The sequence below is a fragment of the Diprion similis genome, chromosome 9, assembly GCF_021155765.1.
Source record: "Diprion similis isolate iyDipSimi1 chromosome 9, iyDipSimi1.1, whole genome shotgun sequence".
Taxonomy (NCBI): domain Eukaryota; kingdom Metazoa; phylum Arthropoda; class Insecta; order Hymenoptera; family Diprionidae; genus Diprion; species Diprion similis.
In genome coordinates, this window is record NC_060113.1 from 2,882,058 (window position 1) to 2,898,763 (window position 16,706).

Below are 16,706 nucleotides of genomic sequence, written 5' to 3' on the forward strand. Positions count from 1 at the left end.
GAGAATAAATTAGCAGGACGTAGCAGGCGGCGAAACAACAGAGTTTCGTTTGTTTGTTTCTTGCTGATAAAACTCTTGACACAAGAAAATGTCGTCGTCTTCGTCCTCGAAGGGTACCCGAAAAACGTACAGTTTTGAGGAGCGCGAAATCCTCATTACATTGATAAACAAGCACGGAGATGTCGAGGACAAAAAATCCGATCCGACTTCAATGTGCAAGCGAAAATCGGCCTGGACCAAACTAGCCGAAGAGTACAACGCGCTCGTTGGTCCTTACGCGACGAGGTCTTCGGTTCAACTAAGACGCTGTTGGGAAAACATGAAGGCCTGCAAGAGGAATCGGGAGGAAAAACGATCGGGGTAAAGTAGATCGTTTTTAGGGATGAAAGTTTTTCATTTATCTGCTTCAAAAAGTCGGCTCAAATTGACAAGGAAGGTACCCGGGTTGTTCCTCGCCGATTTTATTCATCCTTAGAGTGATATGTCGTACTGGCTATGCGTAGAAAAACGTTCGACACATATTTTTATGTGCTGATTCGAAGCAAAAGAAGAGTGAAACCATCCCTCACTTACGACTTCATTCTCAAATAGTTTTGTTTTTACGGATTCTCGATGATGACGTCTAATTTTTTGGTCAAAGTACTCGAACTACATTATCCACCATAATTAATTTCGGCCGGGATTGATATGTGTAGATACATATTTTGTCTGCACGATGTCTGATGTATGGAACGAAAAAATGCAGATTCTATTTTTCATATTTTCTTCTCCATATTCCAGTTTTTTAAGTCTATATTATACGAGCATATTTTGTCATTTTCAATACATATTTTTTCGGGTTCTAACTATAATCAACTGCAAGTAATCTGCACAGTATTACCACCCTGGAAGTGCAAACCCCTTTTTTAAACCGGAAATGGTAACTGTTTCCTTTCAGTCGATTTTTTTTCAAAAATTGATGCGATTTAACATATGTTACAGAATAAGGAAAATCATCGGTGTACCAATCCCATCCTTCATGGTCAACGCGCACTTTGTCGAAGCGAAGCGAAGTCAAGAAGAACGAAGCCGTCGGAAGGTATCGAAAGCAAAACGAAGTTTCCAAGATTCATGAAATGGAAATTTCATAAATGAAAACCAATTCAAATAATGCCGATCGTTTATAAAACCATAATTCAAACTTCGTTCTGCTTCTGACACCTTCCGATTGCTTCGTTCTTCTTCTCTTCGTACAAACCTTTCCAAATTTTCATCCGCTCCAAATGCGCCCTAATCGAATCCGTACAACGATTTGTTCAACAGACCAACGTCGAAGGGACTGAATCCGAACATGTCCTCGGACCGTCTGCGGCTGAGTTTGTCGAGCTGGCAGGACGGCATCACCTCGGGCCAAAACTCCATGGACACCTCGGCTTCGGCGAGCACGGTTGGACTTCCGCCGAACGTGGTATTCGAGCCAAAAGCATCGGAGCCGTTCACCCTGCAGAGCGTGCCCGCCTCAAAGGCCTCGAAAATGGCGCTGAAGGTGGGTCAGCGCGGTGACCTTGAGGGAAAGGATCCACCGTTGGGTGTTCCGGTGCTGACTTCCGGCTTGACCGAGGCGAAGATGGAGCTGCCCCCCTCGATCGGCCCGATGGGCGACTGTCCTGAGAAGTTCATGACCGACCCTGAGTCCTCGATGGAGGACGTCCACTCCGACGGGGAGGATCTAGCGATCGCTGAAGCTCGCGGAGCCTTCTGCATCCGGACGAATAGCATTCAGCCGAGGGTCTCGTCGCCCTGCAGGCTTCCCCAAAATCGTCTGCAGCGCAGGATCGGCAGCGCGGCTCAGAGGAGCGAAGAATTGCACGTCTTGGCTCTTTCCGAGGCTCAGATCAAGGTCGACGTTGCAGCGATGCAGAAGGAGGAGGCGAGGGTCCGTCTCGAGGAGGTTCGGTATCGTAAGGAGGAGGCCAGGCTTAGAATGCTTTTTTTCACCTACAAACTGGACAGACTTAAGGAAGACTGAGTCACCGGATGGGTTTGGTTTGATCCGTCGTGACGTCATTTCCCGCAATCGCCAATGCGGTTTCGTTTCATTTCGCAATTGCTTGGTGGGCTTGTTGGTTGAAGTCGCTTATTTCCTTATTTCCCTTCGTCTATGCTTATACTCAGTGTTTAAAGAAACAGAAAAACAACATTCGTACAGTTTGTGATTACAAAAACACACTGATTATATGCGACGAGTGATAAAATTCGATTGTTGCTTTTTTTTTTTCTTTTATTTCTTAGAAACCGATATATTAAATATTGTCTCGTACAGTAGTTTAATAAATATAAAAAAATTGCATAACTTGTTTGTGGTTTTTGTTAATTTTAACGATCTTAACGATTACATTATTTCAAATTTTAATGTTAGTATCGTATACGTATACGGTATAAATAGATTATGCGGTTTACTTTCAATTCAAGAAGAGAAAAAAATATTATCGTATAACGCACTTTGAAAATACTTTGATTTTTCAAACAATGCAATATCCAGCTTTTATTGTTGCTCACTGTACTTCGTGTTTCTGCAGAATTTATTATTCAACTCTATTAATCTTATCCAAACTTTGATAACAGCTCATTGAGAAGTGAATGGAAATTTCCAACTATGAGGTATCATTTATCTACCCTACCATGTACAAATTATATAAATGCGTAAAATAGATTCACACTGCGCTTTATAGAGCTTCACGATTATACCGTCTGGACGATCCGTCGCTGTCTGTCTCAAATAAATATAATTCTATTACATATATCCTACATTATACGCGTTCGTTAATACAAAATACCCTAAAGTATACGTCTATTTATACCTAACTCTAGATTCAAATTAAGACAATACGTAAGATTAGTATTTGCAATAAATTTATCAACTGTTTTATTCATAACTACTTTCAATTTTTTAATTTATACTTTTAATTGTAGTGCATATTCAGACAGTCTGACACGTTCTGATTGTTTTCCTTCTCTTGTAGTGAATCAGGTCGGTGCACAACTTGCTCAAAATTTATTGATATAGACAATTTTTGATATTTCAAATGTCTCAGGCAGTTATCGTCGGCAGTAGCTATATATATATAAAATGTCTAAGAGTGCTGAAAATTCCGGGTCCATGCAAATCGAGAAAATCGTTGCAGAATTAAACAATGACTGTGATTAAAAAATTGCATCATATATTAAGTCAAATTACTTCACAGGTATACATAAAATTGATTTTTAAAAATCTTAAACTTTTACGGAACTTGCATCAGCGATACCCGCGTTAAAAATGACGACGTTGATTCGAAGCTTTATCCGTTTGGAAAAGATGAGTGTAATTTCTGTTTGATTTACAGATTTAAAAAATTTGTCATTCTTTTTCGACCCCGCCTTTACATCAGATGAAAATTTTCATTTCGTGCCGATTTTGGCTCGTTCCCCGAACAGTGAGAGCTTTCAAAGAGCGAAGGATCGGTGTAAATCGGTTCGCTAGGATCAAATCCTGCCCGTCTTGTGCCCGCTAATCCTACGGCACCTTCCAGGCCACCGGAACTTGTCAATCGTTGATTGATGACGTTACTCAACGATCTGGAAATTGATCTGAACGGAAGTTTCGTTAGACGAATTATGTATAGAAATTGCACTTGAAATCGAAAATTAAGGCACCTCTGTCACATTTCAATTAACTTACGTCGACTGAAAAGGCTTCTGCAGTCCTGATCTCAAAAATGAAAAATTATTCTGCGCTCGTGTGCTGTACGCGTCTTCGGGATTGCTGCTGCGGTGCGAAGACTTGTCAGCGTTCCTGTTCTTCACGATTATCGAATAGGCGTATTTCCTGATTAGGCAATTAGAAACAGTTTCGATACAAGAATCCAACGAGTTGGGAAAGTACTGAATTCACACCAAAACTTCAAACAAGGTGTCCAGATTTTTTGATTTTTATGGATTTCATGATTTTCATGAATTAAAAACCTTCTAGGGGACTTGAAATCGAACAAATCACTCGACAAACTGCTCGGACGATTTTCAAAGATAGGCAGGAAGCTGTGGTTGATTCCATCCATGGACTCGCTGGTTCGGTGGACGGAGGAGCAACTTCAAATTTCAATATCTACTTGCAATAATCGACTTGTCCTGTTTTTCACGCGTCTCCGGAGTCTCTGCGGATCGGCTGTGCAGTTTTTGAGTGATGCATTTGATTTCAAGACTCCCTTGAAGTCCTCCTTGAAAAAAGCCTTCCGAAACCAATATCTCGGAAACTACTGATTTTTGGGACTTGGTTCCATGAAAACTTTTGATCGAGAGAATATGTTTTATAACATAATGAAAATTCAGCCAGTTTTCATAAGGATTTTGCGGGCTTCTCAACGGAGAGCATTGACCCGACTCACAAGAAATCGATCCAAGCTTCTATTACCGAAGATTTAGGTAGATCTTACAATTAGTCACCTGTAAACCAGCATTGAGAGCAGAACGACGGATACGAGAAGAACAACCAGCCCAACAACAGCCACAACAAGTCCGTAATACTCGCTGGGTGTGATGCAAACGGATTCGAAGACCTTGGTATGCTTCTCGACCACGTTGTCCTCGACCATATCGTAGCGGGAGTCGAATACCTGTCAATCGGAGGATAACCAGTTAAAATGCAGTCATTTTTACCCTTGAATCGAGAGTTAATCCTTCGGAATCGCACCTCGATCATCTCCCTCACGTGTTCCTCTTCATTCTCGTCCTCGTCGTCACTCCGCGTGTTGTTTTGGATATTGGATGCGGTGGAGGCGGCCGTTGTTGTGGCGTTGACCTGGTCCTCCTCGTCCTCGTCGATCAAAGTCACTCCTGCGAGGTCTCTTCTCCTCCTACCGAAGGATGGCTCGCTGCGACCAGCGCCTCCCGAACAGTAAGCCGGCTGACATCCGTCTCTGCAGGTGCGAACGGTGGCTTCGAAGACCAGGAAATTCGATTCCGGAATTTTGAAAGCGTTGAAACGAGCCTCCAAACTGTCTTCCCGAAGACGATCAAGACCCGGAAAGACGTAGTTGTCCACTGGGCAGCTGCAGGTTCGATTTTGAAAAGAAAAAGAACACCGTGGTATCTCGAAATCAAACGTTGACGGGATCAAAATCGTTTTAAATCGTATCCTCACCCGTATCTATCGATCAATTGTACACTTCTTCCGGAATAAGGATCTCGGGCTATGACGTTGGTAGCAAAGATGTCCGTGACGTAGTTGTACCTGGAACATAATTGTGACAGATGACGGATTTCTCGTCGGCGACAAGAATGCTTCAATTCCACCCACTCACCCGTCTTGAGCCTCCAATCTGAATGTCAAAGGATCACCGACGGCTATGGTAGTCGTTGGTCTCCCCTGGTAAAGGATCAGCAAACGGACTCTCGAACTCAGGGTGTTTTCGGCGGGTAGATATTCTATCGGTATCGGAGACCCGGCACTGCTAGGGGAACTTCTTCAGGTTAGATCGAGATGCGACAATTCATGAGTCAAGCGAACGCTTTAAGGTGCGGCTAATCCATGCAAAGTGCGCAGCAAACTACGAGTGTACGTCAAATACGCCATGAAAAAATTCCGTGGAAACGTTTCACTTTCTCTTTGGCTAACAGTGAAGTGAAAAAAGCGATTCGTGCACTTCAGCAAAAACACACAATAATTTATATGACCTGGCATACCCGGCACCGATGTAGCCGGATGTGACGACAGCCTCTCCTGGTCCTCGAAAGAGACAGGTGAGGTTGAAACGCTTGTCCCTACCGGTCTGGACGTAGTCCGAGAACTGGACCACCACTATGTTCGTCATGGTATCACCATACTTGAAAACACATCGAAAGATACGGTCACATTCTTCAAGTTCATCATTGAGTGGCACAATTTTTACTGCTACTTTAAATACTCACTCGCTGGGTACCGCATTCCGGATATCCTTGAGCCCCGCTGATCCTGAGGACGTTGACGGTCCCCCCGTTGCCTCGGAAAAAACACCGGTCGTAGTACCCGTAAGTGTAAATTCGTCCAATGAAACCCTCGGGCGTTCGAAGAGTGAACTCCATACCCTCTTCGCTGCAAACTTGACTCACTGAAAGTGATGAAAGTGTGAGAAATGAGACGACTCCTGATGGTATTTGAGTCAAGTGACTGACTGACCATCGAGACACTCGTCGTCGGCTCCCTGTCTTCCGTTTCTCTCGTAAAAATCGTAGTCCGAGCTCCTGTCATAGTAAACGGGATCGCCCATCTCCATGTCACGGGAATCCCTGTCACTTAGCTCGCAGTTGTCTCTCTCAGCGCCATAGGGAGCAGCGTATGGTCTGAAGTTGAAGGACCTACATACGAAGTCCCTGGCGTCGGCACACTCTCGTTCGCAAGTTGCGAGGGAAGAAGCGGTCGTGTATCTTCGAACGAACGGCTTTCGCACCCTGGTGCGTTGCCCGACCTGCCGAAAATTGTCCTGGTCTTCGCACCGCGATATCAATGGGGGTCTGCCTATTATCGGACCACCGCCAACCGACCCAAATGGTCTCGTTTGATGGACTCCACCTTCCCCCACGTAGCCTCCACCGATTATACCGTTGTCACCATAGCTGCTGTCGTACCCATCCAAGGGTCGCGACGGTCCGTGAGGACGACTTCCGATTCCACCGTAGCTGCTGTCGTATCCATCCAAAGGTCGTGACGGTCCGTGAGGACGACTCCCGATTCCACCATAGAGAGGACGACCTCCGTACCCTCCCTTCGTACCGCGAATGTCGTCCTCGAAACCACTCGGGTAAATTCCGTTCGCGCTTACGCCCCCGGGATAGCTGTTGACGACGAGTCATGTTGGAAACGTGGATTTGATTTTGGTTCATGGAAGGAAAGGTCTGTTTAGACCGTCAGTGCTTATGGCTTAGGTAGTGAAAATCGAGAGTCAAAGAGAGAATCTTGTCAAGAGTATTGCGCAAATGATGTTTTTCAAATGAGAATTATTCGTGATTATCTTCTCAAGTGTCTTTAAATTCGTTTAAAACTGTCCAATACGATTTTGAATAGGCTTGAAATAATGACTTGTGCAAAAATTCGTCAAAACTGAACCAATTTCTGAACCTCCAAGGTCACTGGATATCTTACCGGTCTCTATCACGTTCCGGAAACCGATCGCTGACGGGATAACGATCAAGAGGATACCTGCTGCCACCAGATCCGATGGGTATTCGATCCAGAGGATCTTCCGGATACCGTTCCAGGGTGGTTGGGTAGCGGTATCCTCCTCCAGGGTAGCGGTCAGGACCAGTTGGATACCGATCAGCCGGTTCAGGGGGATACCGGCCGCCACCAACTCCCGTAGGAAATCGGCCCTGGTCCAAGGGATCACCGATGGGGTAGCGACTAGGCCCAGTCGGGGGATACCTGTCGACTGGGAACCTTCCTCCGTACGTCGGGTACCGGTCACCACCAGGCGGGTATCTGTCGTCCGGGTATCTATCACCGGGAACCGGGAGTCGACCACCTCCAGATGGATATCTATGGTCGGAAACGGGTGGTCGACCCGCCCCCGGCAGCGGGTAACCATCGTCGGGATATCTGTCGCCGGGAATGGGGTACCGACTGCCACCAACGGGCGGGTACCTGTCGTCTGGAAGCCTGTTGTCCCACCCTGGATATCGATTTGGGTATCTATCTCCCTTGTTGTTCGAGGGGTAGGCGGATTCGTCCGGGTAACCTGCGGAGCGGAAAGAAAGCTTTCGTGAACCATTCGGTGGTACGGAAGATCCATCGCTATGGTGGTCTGACAGTCAGCCACCTACCTGGTCTCCCAACAGTCGGCCTTCCTTGGTTCGTGTCCTGGCCCACAGGGTCTGGTCTGTACCCGGGAACATCGCGGTCACCGTCCATGTATTGATCTGCAGTGGACCAAGAAGGAGCGGATAAAAAGGGAATGCGAATATGGTGAACATATGTGTATACCTATCACGAATGATCTGACGGATTGAAACGCGGTGTATCTGCTCGGCGTGATCCTGACGTCAGATGGACACAATGGATCCCCCTGAAGTATTTGCACTTGAATAATAGGGGGACACGCATCGTTTGCCACCTCACGAATCATACTCCCGTGAAATTATTGTTTTTGTCGTTGGCTTGTTAGCATTACGACCATATAGCTTTCGACCCACGACGCAGCGTCGGAATATTGACCTTGCTGATACCGCTCCGTTCAGTTTCACAATAAAGAAGGATAACTCTGCAGAAACCATTCCAACTTACGCATCAAATTCTCGTAATAATCGTAGTCCGCGTCGTAGATGATCCTGTGCCCGTCCCGTTTGTTGAATCTGCTCAAACGGCAGGTATGAAAGTGCTCGGAGTAGACGGCACTTCGACATTGGAAGCTGGTCTGTCTGAGGCACTCGTCGAGACACTCGCTGAGGCTCCTGCCGGTTATTTCCGAGTGAAATTCACCGCTGAGCCGGGAGTTCCGGTACCGCTGGAAGGCAGTGTCCGGTCGTCGACCGTCGGCAAAAAGGTGGGACGTCACGCTGTTGTCGGGGTATTCGGAGCCCCTCGCTATCGAGCGTTCTACGTTTTATTAGCGGGAAAACGCAGGTACCAACAAACCGTCAATGTATTGACACAGTTCAAAGAGACGAACTACCATCGAAGGGTATATATACTTGTACTATACGCTATTTCAACGAAATGGAAAGCAATGGCTTACGGTTGTCCAGGCAAACAAGGTCGTAGAAGTGGTAACTTGGGCTGCTGCTGATCCCGATGTCGTCCTTCTGCGACACTGAGTCCTCTTCCGAAATCACGCACTGTCTTGTTTGGTCGTCGAACTCCACGCTGCGGCAGAAGTACTTGTCAGCCCTTAGGCAGAGGCCTTGACACTCGTCGAGGGTCAGGTTCGTGTAGATGTCGACCTCGAAGGGTCCGCGAAGCCGCTTGTTCTCTTCCTTGACGAAGACGGCCAGTCCATCGCAGCGTCGTTCGGCTGCGATAAAATTACCATCGTTAAAACAAATTCAGGATTCAACTCGACCAAAACGACTTCTCAATCATCACCATTTAGACAGGTGTTCTCAAGGTAGTCGCAGTTGGGATCGTCCTCCAGCAGCTCAGGGTGAGTCCTTCGCGTAAAACGACTCAACGAGCAGCTTCTCAATGCCGCGTCGTAAGTCGCCGACCGGCAGACGAAGCTGAACTCGTTCAGACACCTGCAAACATAACCCAGGAGAAGGTCCTCGCGTCCTTTAAGGATCCGTGGTTATTATACCCAACTCACCTATCCTCACAATCGGTCCTGTTCGCCGCGCTGACTTCCTTCAGATCAGTCATAGGTAGCTTAAGCTTCTTCCGAGGATGTCTTTCGAAGACGTAGCGACGATTCGGGCATTCCCTTTCTATCCTATTGGCTGAAACCAACCGTGCAATTCAGTTTCTCAACATCCACTATATCTTCACACGACACAACCATTCGAGACTCACACATCAGACAGACTTCCGTGAAGTGGACACTGTTCGGCACGAGCATCAGGTTCCCGATACCTTCGGGAAGCGCTTGTTCCCTGGTCAGGTAGCAAGTGCTCTCTTCGTACTCGGCGGCGCCGCTGAAAGAGGCGATCCTGCTCCCTGGCTGGAAATCGAAGCTCGTGCACGCCCGGACAAGGTTGTTAGTCGCTGTTCTATCCCGTAGGCAAAGCTCCTGGCACTTTTCGAGCACCCTGAAGGGGGGCGCCGAGTCTCTGACCTGAAAATGTGAATCGGTATGATTTTCCGTGGTCCACATTGTCAAGAAAAGGTTTATACTTTTCTTTTACACACTTACCACTTCGTCGTCAAACCCTTGCAATTGCTGGTCGGGCAATCTTTCGTAAACTACTCTTCCCGCGCCACCGTTGCAGGTCGTTTGAGCTACGTTCAAAAAGTAGGCTTAGTTTAGATTAATCAATTAAATTTTGGGGGGATTCCTCGGATGGCAATAATCACGCTGTTGAGGCTGCCTTTGAATAAATGTTTAAATGTCAAATTGAAATTCAAGAAAAACTGCATCGCACGATCTCACCGGCAATTTCTAGATTTATTGTGCATGAATTGGCGGTGCAGCGGTTATACCTGTTCACACGTTACACATTCGTTTTGCGCAATTTCGCAACCGTGCGACCCCATTTGATTTATCTACGCCCATTTTGCACGTCCGGCCGAATTTTTTTACTTTCTTTTCCTGGATCACATTTAATCGCGTTTGTTTGTTTTTTGTTATTGCAATATTCCCAACTCTTTAACCCATCGATCGACACTGTCGTAAAACGGTATTGATAATTATTTGACATACGGTGTACAAGAGAAAATACGTCGATCAAAAAACAGACTCACGTTCGACCGTATAAATCGCGCGGAAATTCCAAGAGCACCCGTGGTTCCACGTATACTGTTACCGGAAACGGAAGTTACGCCATCAGATTTTGACAATGCCGATTTATAGATTCTTTTGTCTGATTTTCAGTCGTTCGTTCTACGCTACTTTACCTTTCCCATCGTAGTAAATAGACGTGTTATTGAATTTACAATTTCGATTTCTCTTCGCTACTTTTATTGCCAATAGATAGTTTCTTTTGTTCGCTTTATTTTTCTCTCAACAAGACGAAGAATTCTTTCGGAATTACAGCGCACAGACACAAATCGAATTAGTTGAAGTTGAAGTCGAGTCTCTCGTTGTCTGCCCCAAGTTCTACTCTTACTACTGAATCTCCGGCTCTCAGCCTCTTGACCGTTACTACTCGAGCGTGATCGCGAAACAAGGTAAAGAAAGTATATAACTATAGAGAGCTACTTACCGTTGGTGAGCATCTTGAGAATGGTGAGTACCGTGATAGCTTGAACCATACTGAACATATCATGGATTTTTCTCATTTTGAAAGTTGAGTGCTCACGGTAAATCAAGTGGTCATGTCACTTGGGGTAATACTCTGCAATCAAACCAATAAATTCGTCGCAATTAGAATTAGATCCTCCAATTTTCACTCACAATTTTTGCGATATTATAAAAGCATCGTGATACAGTATTGCGTTATACAAACCGGCGGTAAATCCATTGGCACGATATTGAAAGTCAAAGAGTATAGTCAAAACGAATCGAAGCAAGGATCGCTTTTCACCTCACTGGACAATCTAATTCACCGCACAAATTTATCCCCGATTTGGTAAAGTTGATCTCACGCGATACCGAATAACCGAAAAATGTCACTGGTAAAAATAATTTCAGGACCGTGACAATGAGTTGACTAAATCGCTCGGTGACTGTTGATGTACTGGTCAGTCAGACGGTCAGTTTGGAACGAATAAAATCGCCCGGCTTACCCGTTGCGGTGGGTGATGATAATGGTGGTGGTAATGTCGGACAATGTTCAAATGCCGCACATGTTTGTGACAATAATTATCGGTGCCCCCATCTCGCGATCATTCCATCATAGCAAAGCGTTTTACGACTCTTGACAATGTCCAGCACCACGTCTACAATGGGCCAAAAGACCTCGACGCGAATATAATCGCTGCAGGGACAAAATACGCAACGATTTCTCTTTTTATCTCTCCGCTAGATCTGCGGGATCAAACACGTCATTTCAATTTTTATTTTACAACTTTTTCCGATCCAAGCTCGAGCACGTGACATCGGATTTTATCCCCGGAAATGGGAATTGATATTTTTTACGCTCTCGTCGCAGCATGCTTGTGATTATTTCGGAGAAGGTAAATTGAGAGTGAATTACAGAACCTTTACAATTGGCAGAATACTCCAGATTCATATATATTCCAAATACTCTTCATTACTCTAGTCGGGCGTTTCATCAAGGCTCTAGTAATTAACAAGCTGAAGACTCGCGGGTATATCCAATTTCTTATTATCGCTTAACTCGCTTCGTCTGGAAGATAGACTCGTTAATCTTAATACGAGTGCTTCAGACGCTGCGTTTCAATTCCTCCCCCTCATCACGGGCCGCGTTCTATTTCAAATGAAATGCAACGCGTCTGTACTCGGAGATTTTTATTCCGCTCGAATGAACTGTTTTGACTGAGAAAAATTATGAGTGATTGAACCGAAGTTCATTATTTTTTTAGATTCTCAAGCATCAAGTTTTATCGCATCTCAAGTTCTTAGCTACGAAGGTTCAAAATAAAAATATCTCCAGCTCACAAGGAATTTCGATAATTACCACAAAATTGAAACTTTTCTTCTCAGACTTATAATTAAAATCATATCTCAAGACGCTAAAAATTTCTCGAACTTCGGTTACACAAAATTCGAGTAAAAAATTCCTCAAATCCAAACTTTCGCCGATCGTAAGCTCTCTTCTAAATTTCTTTATCCAGAAGAATTCCACACTCAAGATGAACCAATGAAAGGTTCAAATTGATAGGGCAATAGCCCTGAGCCTGAACTCGATCGTCGTGTAACAAAGTGAAGCGCTTATTACACGCGTTACACATGTGCGAACGGATACTACATGCACCTCGCATGAGTATACGTCCGTAAATAGCCAAGGCAACAGAGCGTGGTTCCTAAACTTTTCCCCACACCCTCATCGAGCAGTCTCCTATCCCTGAGAGAGTCGATAATACATATTCCGCAACAGACCTTCGCCTGAAACCACAATTACCGCAGGAATTTCAATCACCGTCGGTACATCTGCTCTCAGAAATTAATCCTCGGATAGACTTGACGAATCCCGAGAGAAAAAGCACGCGGAGAACCGTCGCTCTATCAATCAAATTCAAATCTTTCCTAGCAGAATTTTTATACCTATCCAAAGTTTTCTGTGAAACTCCCCGTAAGAACGTCACCAGATTCGTTTTCACGATTCAATCACGGTTGCCTATTTTTTGACGTTGAGTGGTTAGTTTCACAGAATACTCCTGTTTCAATTCACTTTCCTGCTGGCTAAAATCTTTATTCGCGATTGAAGTGAATTTGGATCGTTAAAATCAGTGAATATATAGCTGTATGAATTCCCAGTCTCAAGGCCTTTTGCCAAATATTGTGTTTTTGTTTCTGTTAAAAAAAAAAAAAAAAAAACAATACATATATATTTTCTCACCATTCTTATATTACATAAACATAGACAATTAATTGAAGGTGAACGGCTCAACTAACAATAAATTGGGGAACACATCACATCTGCAGTCCACCTTGACTTCCGTTTGTGATAAAATGTTTTTATTTAAATTTGAATCGTATCAATTTAATGCTGAGTGTAATTACATTAGAACGATGTCGTCACGGGAAAAAGAAGTCTTGAATTTATCGAGTTCTTAGCTTTATTGTTAGATAAACAGGTTGCGATAGCTCCTTAGACTCCACCTCTGTACATAAAATCCCAGAGTGAAGTTTAAGGGTCTAGTACAGTGTCTTGCGTGTGAAAGAAAATTTTTTGACGTTAAAATATACGAGATACTTCGTACCATGAACGAGGATCTTTTTGATATTTAAAAAAATACATATTTCCCGAGCAAAAAACGAGTCTTTGGCTATGTAAAATAGGAATTTTTTTTTCAAACCACTGACGTTTTGTTAATTTTCAATATTTTAAAAAGATCCTGATTCATGATACGGAGAATCTCATCTAGTTTAACGTCAAAATTTTTTTTATCAGATACTGGCATTCTGAAGACCTCTACAACCGCAGTTAGACCCGAAATTTTTTCATGAAAATTATCGTAACAATATATCAGAAGTATCAAACATATCTTATTTTTTTTTTTTTTGGAGTCCTGAAAAATCATCTCCATTTCACACCCGAGGAACTTTACTAGCCCCTTAATCCTTCGACATTCGATTAATCAAAAGTTGATGTCTTCGCCCCTTCACGGGAAATAGCGTCCATTTCACATTTCTTCGTTGTATTATACGTATATTGGAACTTTGATTTATCGTTGCTACCAAATTGCAACTCGTCTGCTGTATCGTACGTTCTAGTACGTAGAACAAGCACGTAGCACCTCGGTGTACCGCACCATTCAATTATCGTGACAATAAATTAGTCACGTTGGCCTGTTCGAATCAAGGGAAAAATTTTTCACGCCTCGCGCTGTTTCCTGCACGATCATATTCACAATGGCCGTGTAACCGCTAGTCCCGTTTGTGTATTAACAATGAAAATCAAACCCCTAGGAATCGCCCTCCGCCTCCTAAATTACCGATTGTCTTCAATCGAGTCCAATTTTTTCTAATTCTTTGCCCAATTTTGCTCTGAAATTTAATCATCAGACTAGATAATCGTTGTGCTAAATTCAATAAAAAAACAATGTCTATCGAGGCGAAGGAAAAAAACTGAGCATTACGCATAATAGTCATTTTTTTTCGAATTAATTTTCATTTGCAGGTGAAACGGGGAAAAGGAAAATAAAAAAATAATAACGAGAGATGAGAAAGAAAAGGTGCCAATTATTTAAATGAACGCTTTGAATATAACCGTCGAATAATTTATTATAAAAATTATAGATATATGTGGACGGCAATCAATTACAGCGATACAATTACGGAGCGAAATTTAGGTTGAAAAATTTTTCAAACGAAAGAAAAAGGTAGAAATTAGACCGTGAAGGTAAATTCAGCTCATTATACTTCCGGCTGTAATAAAACGTAATCTGAAGGCGTATAGCTGAGCAAGGAGCCTGTGAATTAATTATTACGTCCTTCTGCTTTCGACGCTTACGTTTAATTTATGTTTATATAGCTCTATGAAAATCTCAAGCCAGCCGGCATTTAACGGAGTGCAAATAATGGGCGTGATGTGTGCCACAAGTGCATGCACTGCACATTGTTGCGAACGTGTTTTATGTAATTGATGCAATTCACCAAAGGCTGCATTATTCCTGCACGTCATGCGGACAGCGGTGCAAATTCAAACGCAAAGTGTATTAATTGCGCTGCGTGTGTCGCGGATAATATGCGGATAGCGCAGTGCGCAGTGCTAGGACACGTCTTATTCCGGAAACGGAAGGATATTGTTCGCCATTGATGATGTCGACGGTCGCGTTTTCCAAACGCATCACGCAATCGTCCCGTTCCTCTGTTAGGTTAATACCGAAGCCGATGGCTTGTTGCAGGTGCCAGGAATCCTCGAAGGGATCGCCGCCCTTCGGCAATTCCCCAACCCTTCGGGAAAATTAATTGACCGCATCAACTTTCGACCCTGGAGGCGATGTACAGAGGCAAAGGGGAGGCAAAAAAGAGGCTGGATGAAGAGGGAAATATCAATTGGCGAAGCAGAGAGAAAGGCGTTCTCCTTTCACCCTAATCATCCTCATTATCATCATCATCATTATCCTTCTCATAATCGCACAAATCGTCGATGGTATTCACAGCTCTTTTTGCTTGAAATTCGAGGATATGAAAAAATGTTTTTCTTTTTCTTTTTTTCATCGAAATTTCTCTTCAGTTTTACAAACGACAAGATAATCATAAAACCTGATCGACCCTAAAGTGGGAAGAAATATAAAACGAAAAATGGTTGAATTAGTAGTCGAAGAAATTTATTGAATCGAAATGAAGAAAACTTTTGTTAAATCATGCAGTTTATTTTTACCTCTAAAGCCCGTATCAAGGGATGCGATTCTTCCGTGTATAAAAAGTTTGATAGCGAAGAAAGTTCAACGTTGGATTGAAAGTATTATTCGGAGGGGGAATCTGAATTGGTCGAAGCTGCAGGAGGAATAAATTGAGAAGAGAAGAATCGGAAGATAATCGATTCGAATTCAATCAACCCTGTCATAATACACCTAAAATAATTAGCAATTGTTGAGCGATGATTAAACGCCGGAATACAATGGCGTTTGAATTATTGAACGATCGTCGAACCGGGAAATATGATCAGGGTGCGATGGAGTGGATATATTCGTACAATGATCGGAATTAGACCAAAGTAACGAAGACTGTATTCCCTCAAAAATTAGCCCAATTTATTACTACGCGTATAAATCTCGCCCTCCGATCGACCAGCTGTAAAAATGTCTCGATCCAAAAAACAAGGGCGGCGATCAAGATAAGAAAATAAAAATGAAAATAAAACAAAGGCAATAAAAACTCGAAATTATATTCACCTTCGGCTCGCCGGTTCCTCCTTTTTTCACACTTCCAGGACCTCGAAATCCCGTCGTCCTCGAAGGGTGCAGCAGGGAAGTGATGAGTGAGAATGAGCACCGAGTGTTGAGCAATAAAAAATTGGCCTGAAGGCTCTAAGGCGCCAAGATGGGGCACGTCCAACACGAATGGCACCTGTAATCAGACTGAGTGAGAAAATCGGCGGCAATAAAATAGCGGCGTGCCTACGGACCGTGATTAGCTTTGGGCCCGAGTCCCAATGCAGGTGTAGCAGGGGGCCCCGACCCCCGCAGGGTCCAACCTGTCCTTGCTGCCGCCGGAAGTGCTCGCATTGTTCCACGGACATCCGGGAAAACGCATCTGGCCGAAGCCAAAGAGAACGCTCGTCGTTTTAGCCATTATATGCCCGATGTATGTACGAATACATGTACAAGCATGGCTGATGCTGCGGTGTACAGAGAAAAGCATCGTCATCGCGGAAATATGCCTCCAGGTCCAACGTGAACTCTCTCATATTATCTGGTGGAAGTTTTTTTTGCCGCGTGTCTTGATTTCATTTTCATTCGGGTGAATTCGAATTCCGCAATTTTGCTGGACGGAATT

The 16,706-nt window shown here is 44.0% G+C and overlaps 1 protein-coding gene and 1 pseudogene across 1 annotated transcript; one reads left to right on the forward strand and one right to left on the reverse strand.

Moving 5' to 3' along the window:
* Window positions 1-76: 76 nt before the first annotated feature.
* On the forward strand, window positions 77-2,142 carry LOC124410314 (annotated as a pseudogene).
* Window positions 2,143-3,340: 1,198 nt separating this feature from the next.
* LOC124410312 lies at window positions 3,341-16,270 on the reverse strand. Its single transcript, XM_046888574.1, has 19 exons — window positions 16,103-16,270; window positions 10,840-10,971; window positions 9,831-9,916; window positions 9,491-9,752; window positions 9,288-9,417; window positions 9,068-9,219; window positions 8,721-8,996; window positions 8,270-8,581; window positions 7,810-7,905; window positions 7,133-7,724; window positions 6,170-6,825; window positions 5,923-6,101; window positions 5,698-5,837; window positions 5,316-5,474; window positions 5,156-5,245; window positions 4,706-5,063; window positions 4,459-4,628; window positions 3,698-3,844; window positions 3,341-3,606 (listed from the first exon to the last, which is right to left on the reverse strand). The coding sequence occupies exons 2-19, from the start codon at window positions 10,913-10,915 to the stop codon at window positions 3,399-3,401; spliced, it is 4,089 nt and encodes a 1,362-aa protein (XP_046744530.1). The 5' UTR covers window positions 10,916-10,971; window positions 16,103-16,270; the 3' UTR covers window positions 3,341-3,398.
* Between the last annotated feature and the right edge of the window lie 436 nt (window positions 16,271-16,706).